The 8987-nt window shown below is 40.9% G+C and overlaps 1 protein-coding gene across 2 annotated transcripts in view; it reads right to left on the bottom strand.

Annotated features, from left to right (window-relative positions):
- nell2a (neural EGFL like 2a) overlaps positions 1 to 8987 on the bottom strand; it is a 389930-nt gene that overhangs the window by 20234 nt on the left and 360709 nt on the right. For both annotated transcript variants that reach the window (XM_061969587.2, XM_061969588.2), the window contains one exon: positions 7610 to 7786. In XM_061969587.2, the coding sequence (XP_061825571.2) occupies positions 7610 to 7786 (177 nt within the window). The remainder of the gene's footprint in view (positions 1 to 7609; positions 7787 to 8987) is intronic.

Here is an 8987-nt window from a genome sequence, read left to right as displayed (position 1 = left end):
CGATTCCATGGACTCAAATCCCTTTTTGAGAGCCGGTTCCCGTTATCGAGGCCACTATAGTAAAGAAAGAGTTGGTTCTTTATTCGAATCCCTGGGAACGAATCCCTTCCCACGTACAGGAAATGCCCTGTGGGACCTGCAATGTTATGCCCATTTGATTGTAGACTCTTACTGACACCTTGTGGCGATATGAAAATACTACAAGTCATTAGTTTGGGCACTTCCGTGTTGAGACAATTGAGAAGTAGACAAGTTGTGTTAGCTCTTACAAGCCTTGGAAAAGATAAGTCTGTAAGTAAACTGTTTAACTTGTTTATGTAACTCAATATTAAGGTGGAAAGTGGTTAAGTTTGATACTAAGATGTTTATTGAAAAACTATTTTTGTGCACTGTTTCAATGGATGTTTTGAGGACTTAAAATGGCTGCCAGTTGTATATTTCCACCATCGAAATAGTTTCAACACTCAGAAGTATTTGTTTGATGATAGTACTGTATATTTGTGTGAAGCTAATATTTACATATTGTGTATTACATGTCAGTAAGTTAATTGAATCACATAGCTTATACATTTGTCATTGTGTGTATTTCAGTTAAAAAAAAATAAAAAAACAGTCCAGTGCAAAACAAAAGTAAAGATAGGAAAAGACAAAGCGAGATCAACAACAATAAAGAGCCTAAATGGATTAATCTGCTTTGGATTGTTTGTTAGATGTCTGCCAAGCTGTATAACCTCAAAACGTATAGTGAGGGCAGAACAGGCATTATGCAATTATTGCCAGGCTTCGCTCTCATGTAAGGGGGGAAGAATTGTTGATTGATGACTGTGGTGTTCTTAGTGTCATGGTGTGTGTAGTTAGTATGTTCCAATAGCAGCAGAAGTGCACTTTTTGGAGAGCTGTATTATTTTCAGTTTTGTGCCCAAGGGACTGATTTTATTTAATACTATATTATTATTTATACACCTATAGTGATCACAGAGACAGGTTGTTTTTGTGTTACTGTATATATTTGTTTTTCTGAAAAATCCCACTTAATATACTTTGAAAGAGATGTACTCACTAAAATATTTTGACAAAGATATTTATTTTTCTACGAACTTAGACTTAGACTTAGAAAATCTTTATTGTCCCTGAGGGGCAATTTGGTTTGCAGCAGCAGTCATTAAAAACAAGGTACAACAGTAAAAACAAGGTGCAAAATACATAAAATACATACAACATACAAACCATCATGAAGGCATTGAGCTAAAAACTAAAAAAACATTTGTAATACAATAAAAACTAATCACCACACGTCGCTTCCCACTAAAGTGACTGTGCAGAGCAGCTCAGCTTGTTTAAGAAACTCATTTATAAAGTCAACAGCTGAGGGAACAAAGGATCTTGTGTATCTGTTGTTTTTAGCCTTCCTATTAGTAGGGGCGTACCTGCATCCTGAGGACAAGAGTCTAAACTCTGAGAAGAGAGGGTGCTGAGGGTTGACCAGAATGGCCTTTGTCCTTCTGGATGACTCTGGCCTGATAGATCTGGTTCAGGGGGTTCAAGGTAGTGCCTATGGTCTTTTGGCACACCTTGATTATACCACCTAGTCTGTTTTTATTGGCCACACTGAGGTTACCAAACCAGGAAGTGATAGAATAAGTTAAAAAATAGACTCGATACAAGATGAATAGAACATCCTCATCAGTGTCCTATCAACCTGAAAGCCCCTCAGTTTCCTCAAGAAAAACAGCCTCTCATTGGCCTTCTTGCAAATACGGTCAGTGTTGGCATCAAAGGTCAATTTATTGTCTAAAATTGTACCTAGATACTTGTATTCACTGACTATCTCAACAGCAGAGCCATTAATGAGAATGGGTGTTTTGGCAGGGGGATCACGGCGAAAGTCAATGAACATCTCCTTCGTTTTATTGCCATTAGGCTCTATGTACGAATCATCGCACCATTTGATGAAGTTCTCCAGAACATGACCGTGGTCTGACTCTTTGCCCTGCAGGAGGCTGACTATGACCGAGTCGTCGGCAAACTTAATGATGGACCTTGACTGAAGTGTGCTCTGACAGTCATTTGTGTACAGTACAAACAGCAGGGGGGGCAAGACCCGTCCCGTGGCTTTTTTTTTAAAGTGCAGGGGACAAAAACTGTTTTTTGAAAAGTACAGGGGACAAAAACTGCCTTTTGAAAAAGTGCAGGGGAGAAAAACTGCCTTATGAAAAAGTGCAGGGGACAAAAGCAGTCTTTTGAAAAAGTGCAGAGGACAAAAACTGCCTTTTGAAAAAGTGCAGAGGAAAAAAGCAGTTTTTTGAAAAAGTGCAGGGGACAAAAACTGCCTTTTGAAAAAGTGCAGGGGAGAAAAAGTATTTTGAAAAAGTGGAGGGGACAAAAACTGCCTTTTGAAAAAGTGCAGTGGAGAAAAACTGCCTTTTGAAAAAGTGCAGTGGAGAAAAACTGCCTTTTGAAAAAGTGCAGGGGAGAAAAACTGCCTTTTGAAAAAGTGCAGGGGAGAAAAAGTCTTTTGAAAAAGTGGAGGGGACAAAAACTGCCTTTTGAAAAAAAAAACAGGGGAGAAAAACTGCCTTTTGAAAAAGAGCAGGGGAGAAAAACTGCCTTTTGAAAAAGTGCAGGGGACAAAAGCAGTCTTTTAAAAAAGTGCAGAGGACAAAAACTGCCTTTTGAAAAAGTGCAGGGGACAAAAACTGCCTTTTGAAAAAGTGCAGGGGAGGAAAACTGCCTTTTGAAAAAGTGCAGGGGACATAAGCAGTCTTTTGAAAAAGTGCAGAGGACAAAAACTGCCTTTTGAAAAAGTGCAGGGGACAAAAGCAGTCTTTTGAAAAAGTGCAGAGGACAAAAACTGCCTTTTGAAAAAGTGCAGGGGAGAAAAACAGTCTTTTGAAAAAGTGCAGGGGACAAAAACTGCCTTTTGAAAAAGTGCAGGGGAGAAAAGCAGTTTTTTTGAAAAAGTGCAGGGGACAAAAACTGCCTTTTGAAAAAGTGCAGGGGACAAAAACTGCCTTTTGAAAAAGTGTCGGGGACAAAAACAGTCTTTTGAAAAAGTGCAGGGGACAAAAACTGCCTTTTGATAAAGTGCAGGGAAAAAAACAGTCTTTTGAAAAAGTGCAGGGGACAAAAACTGTTTTTTTTTTAAAAAAAGTGCAGGGGTCAAAAACTTTTTTTTTTTTTTTAAAGTGCAGTGGACAAAAACTGTTTTTTGAAAAGTGCAGGGGACAAAAACTGTTTTTTTGAAAAAGTGCAGTGGACAAAAACAGTTTTTTTTAAACTGTGCAGGGGACAAAAACAGTCTTTTGAAAAAGTGCAGGGGACAAAAAGTAGTTTTTTTTAAAGTGCAGGGGACAAAAACTGTTTTTTGAAAAGTACAGGGGACAAAAGCAGTCTTTTGAAAAAGTGCAGGGGACAAAAACTGCCTTTTGAAAAAGTGCAGGGGAGAAAAGCAGTTTTTTTGAAAAAGTGCAGGGGACAAAAACTGCCTTTTGAAAAAGTGCAGGGGACAAAAACTGCCTTTTGAAAAAGTGCAGGGGACAAAAATAGCCTTTTGAAAAAGTGTCGGGGACAAAAACAGCCTTTTGAAAAAGTGCAGTGTACATGTACATCCATGTTAATGCATCACTGACCAGACGCATAAAGTGTGTGTGTGTGTGTGTGTGTGTGTAGGGTGGCTGCATCGTACTCCCATGGTGACATGTAGTGGCGCACAGTTTATATGAAAAGGCTTATGAGCTGCCTCTGCACTGTTTGAACAACAGAAGAAGGTGAAACGAGGCGCAAAGAAAACACTGCATACGTTTTTCTGTGTGGAAGATTCATTAGACAAATAGCAAGTTCCACCCACCCACCCACCTACACACACACACACACACACACACACACACACACACACACACACACACACACACACACACACACACACACACACACACACACACACACACACACACACACACACACACACACACACTTTCCAGAGTCCTTCAGAACAAATGTTAGGCTCCATCAAAGCAGACGACAAAGTTCATTGGAATTCTTTTAACATTCCACTAATGACTTTCCCTCTTCACTCTGCTGGAGAAATGTTCTCCTCCTGGCCATTCACTTTGCCACCTTTCTCCCACGCGAGCATTTCCACAAAGACGAAGATCCTCTTGTTGATTCAGAGCTTTTCTTGCAGTGTGGCATTAAAGCAGCAGCGTGGATTACCGCAAACCTTCAATTGACACAGCTATTCAATAAATCTATTATTCAATGCATCTGCTATTATCTACTGTAGCAAATAACCACTGAGTCTCCAACGAGTTTCAAAAGATGTTGAATTCACAGCTGTGGCTGTAGGCAACCTCCTGATGATGTAGTTGTTGTCAAAATAAATTCACATAATGGCGGCACACTTCATTGTTTACAATGAACTATTAATACTGTCATGTCAGGCCTGACTTTATTTTGTATTTTTCCTTATATCTGTAATAAGTGTTCTTATTTTCTTTTACTTCCTGTTTGCCTCTTCTGGCCCTAGCGTTTTCTCCCTCACCTCTTCCAGATTGCCAATCAGGCTTCTTTATGTTCTAGAACATTGCAACGTGTTGTGTTGCTGGTGCTGCTGATCCCAGGTGCGATATTCCTACTCTGTTTGTGACATTCAAGTCATGTTTACCTGCCTGCCGTCTCTGCATCCTGGGGTCCAAGACCGACAGAACCCAACAGACTAAGCAGTTTGCTCCAGATTGCTAGGACAACATCGGTTGTGGTTTTGATTGATTTCAAACATGCATGCGGTGACACAATAGGGTGCAGCACATGTTTTCAGTTTCCCATTGTTTGAAAAGTGGCAAACTGTTCACTTTCTGCACTAAATTTGTAACACTAACTAAATCAATTACAAAATTATCAACATTGTCATGAACAAAACAGTTGTTTATAAGTTATAATAATAATATTGTCAGAATTTGTATTTGTAAACACTGAGTTTGAACAGTTTCTAAAACTGGATCATATAAATTAGTGCGTTGTTTTACTTAATTCCATCATTTAACTCCACGTACTGATATGCTACTGTAAGGTCTTAAACCGTGTATGTACATGCAAATGTTTTAAGTAATTTTTTTCCCTATGGTTGTATTTCTTCTCTCTTGTTGATGATTTAAGGGGCTGCTTGATGACACTAGTTATATATACTGTATATACAATGGGGCAAAACATCTTTGGAGGGAGTTGAAAGTCCGTGTTTCCCAGCGACAGCCCCAAAACATCACTGATCTAGAGCAGATCTGCATGGAGGAATGGGCCAAAATAGCAGCAACAGTGTGTGAGAACCTTGTGAAACCTACTCATTGGCCTAGTGGTTAGAGTGTCCGCCCTGAGATCGGTAGGTTGGGAGTTCAAACCCCGGCCGAATCATACCAAAGACTATAAAAATGGGACCCATCCAACTTGGCACTCAGCATCAAGGGTTAGAATTGGGGGTTAAATCACCAAAAATGATTCCCGGGCATGGTCACCGCAGCTGCCCACTGCTCCCCTCACCTCCCAGGGGGTGATCAAGGGTGTGGATGTTCTCCCGAAATGTGTTTGTCATTCTTGTTTGGTGTGGGTTCACAGTGTGGCACATATTTGTAACAGTGTTAAAGTTGTTTATACGGCCACCCTCAGTGTGACCTGTATGGTTGTTGACCAAGTATGAGTTGCATTCACATTTATCTGCCGATAATATCGGCAGTCCGATATTATCGGACATCTCTAATATATATATATATATATATACTGTATATATCCATCCATCCATTTTCTATTGCTTGTCCCTTTTGGGGTCGCGGGGGGGGGGGGGGGGTGGGGGGTTGGGGGGGGGGGGGGGGGGGGGGCTGTCGCTGGAGCCTATCTCAGCTGCATTTGGACGGTAGGCGGGGTACACCCTGGACAAGTCGCCACCTCATCGCAGATATATATATATATATATATATATATATATATATATATATATATATATATATATATATATATATATACACACACACACACACACACACACACATATATATACAGTCGTGGTCAAAAGTTTACATACACTTGTAAAGAACATAATGTCATAGCTGTCTTGAGTTTCCAATAATTTCTACAACTCTTATTTTTTGTGATAGAGTGATTGGAGCACATACATCACAAAAAACATTCATGAAGTTTGGTTCTTTTATGAATTTATTATGGGTCTACTGAAAATGTGAGCTGCTGGGTCAAAAGTATACATACAGCAATGTTAATATTTGGCAAGTTTCACTGCAATAAGGCACTTTTGGTAGCCATCCACAAGCTTCTGGTGTAATTTTTGACCACTCCTCTTGACAAAATTGGTGCAGTTCAGCTAAATGTGTTGGTTTTCTGACATGGACTTGTTTCTTCAGCATTGTCCACACGTAAAGTCAGGACTTAACCTTAATTCTAGCCTGATTTAGCCATTCCTTTACCACTTTTGACGTGTGTTTGGGGTCATTGTCCTGTTGGAACACCCAACTGCGCCCAAGACCCAACTTCCGGGCTGATGGTTTTGTGTGTGTGTGACCTCACCAATGCACTTTATGAAGAAAGGTCGAAAATTTCTATAAACACAAACCGCAACCTTGTGGACAGCCTTCCCAGAAGATTTGAAGCTGTATTAGCTGCAAAAAGTGGACCGACATCATATTTGAACCCTTTGGGTTAGGAATGGGATGGCACTTCAATTTCATATGTGAGTCAAGGCAGGTGGCCAAATAATTTTGGCAATATAATATAATATAACCTTTGGCCATTAAAAGACATTAATTTCCAGGAGTTATCACACTTTCTGAGTAGCCTCTGATTTACTAATGGTTTCTAATGTTGTACAAATGTGTAGAATAAATATTACTGTTAGGGGGAGAGTGTGATCAGCGCGCCTGCAGGAGAAAAGGTCACCGCCTCTGTCCATGGTGCTGAAGACAGAGCACCATCAGACGGGGGCGTGGCAGTGCTGACGGCGAGACACAGCTGGCAGGTGATTAGATTTCCCAGGTGGTACGAGTTGTCTAATCACCTGTTGTCTTTAACAGTAGCGGTCAGGAACAACAGGAGGAGGAGCATTGGTGAGACTGAAAAGTCTGGAGAAAACTTTGCATAAAAAAACCATACGATCATGAAAAAGCTTGTTAACCCTGCACGCTGGACTCCTGTGCCGCCGTGTCTGACAGTGGGACTGCAAGGAAACGACTTCCACAATTACATTTCTACATTTCTGTCAACAAAGATTTGCTTCAGCCTGCGACAAATAGTCATTTTGATAGTAGGCTATTATAGCTAATATTGACATTTACTTCATGTGTTGCCTTCATTATAAGACTTATAGACTTAGGCTTTTCATTTATTTATTTTTTGTATTTTTGGTCCAATATGGCTCATTCAACGTTTTGGGTTGCCGACGCCCGGCCTAAGCTATCGCTTCCTGTTGGTCAAAAAGCTTCTTACCCAGTTTAAGACCGACACTCTCATGGTTCTAATTTGTTCATGAAGATATTGTGATTAATTGTGTCAAATGCTTTTGTTCCAGTGGTTGTGTTGTGCAATAGAAATGACCATGTGGTCCTTCACTTACCAGGCACTGGCACTGCTGACAGTTCTCCACCCACGTGTCGCCGCTGCCATAGGTCAGAGCGCCGTTCTGGTGCAGACACTGGCTGCTCAGCCGAGGGTCGCACTCGGGGCAGCAGAAGAGGTCGGCGCTGGGGTTGTCGCAGTCGCACACCATCCTGCGACACATCACTTGGCCGGCCTGGGGAAGAGGACCGAGGAAAAAAATGACACCCATTTAACATAAGGAGGATCGGGACATGTTTGACAATGGAGAGCAGGGAGGAGGAGATATTGGTCAATAATAACAGTGTTATTAGAAGTGGTTTACAGAAAAGTCACTTATGCATCATTTTCTCCACGTCACTTGTTGCATAGTACACTCTAGTCCAGGGATGTCCAACATGCGGCCCGTGGGCCGTATCAGGCCCACGAGATGACTTTGCTAAGTGTAAAATTGAGCTGCATTTTTAACCCTTGTGTAATGTTCATATTGTTGTTACTCAGCCAGCGTTTGTGGGTCTGATGGACCCATTGCATTTTGTGGCTTTTAAGGCCTCACAATCAAACACTTTTATGTTAAAATACCGAACAGATGTTTACCTTATCCCAATAAACATATGTTCAGTATTTTAACATAAAAGTGTTTGAGTGTGAGGCATTAAAAGCCACAAAATGCAAAATTCTGAACAGATGTTTACCTTATCCCAATAAACATCTTCAGTATTTTAACATACAAGTGTTTGATTGTGAGGCATTAAAAGTCACTTTTATGTTAAAATACCGAACAGATGTTTACCTTATCCCAATAAACATCTTCAGTATTTTAACATAAAAGTGTTTGATTGTGAAGTGAAGTGAATTATATTTATATAGCGCTTTTCTCTAGTGACTCAAAGCGCTTTTACATAGTGGAACCCAAAATCTAAGTTACATTTAAACCAGTGTGGGTGGCACTGGGAGCAGGTGGGTAAAGTGTCTTGCCCAAGGACACAACGGCAGTGACTAGGATGGCAGAAGCTGGGATCGAACCTGGAACCCTCAAGTTGCTGGCACGGCCACTCTACCAACCGAGCTATACCGCCCCCCATTGTGAGGCATTAAAAGCCACAAAATGCAACGGGTCCATTACACCAGTGTTTTTCAACCACTAGTGTGCCGTGAGATACAGTCTGGTGTGCCGTGGGAGATGATCTAATTCACCTATTTGGGGTAAAAAAAATATTTTTTGCAAACCAGTAATTATAGTCTGCAAATGATGTGTTGTTGTTGAGTGTCGGTGCTGTCTAGAGCTCAGCAGAGTAACTGTGTAATACTCTTCCATATCAGTAGGTGGCGGCCGGTAGCTAATTGCTTTGTAGATGTCGGATACAGCGGGAAGCAGTGTGCAGGTAAAAATTTAT

The sequence above is a fragment of the Nerophis lumbriciformis genome, linkage group LG10 (assembly GCF_033978685.3).
Source record: "Nerophis lumbriciformis linkage group LG10, RoL_Nlum_v2.1, whole genome shotgun sequence".
Taxonomy (NCBI): Eukaryota; Metazoa; Chordata; class Actinopteri; order Syngnathiformes; family Syngnathidae; genus Nerophis; species Nerophis lumbriciformis.
This window is presented reverse-complemented; position numbering and strand designations above follow the sequence as displayed.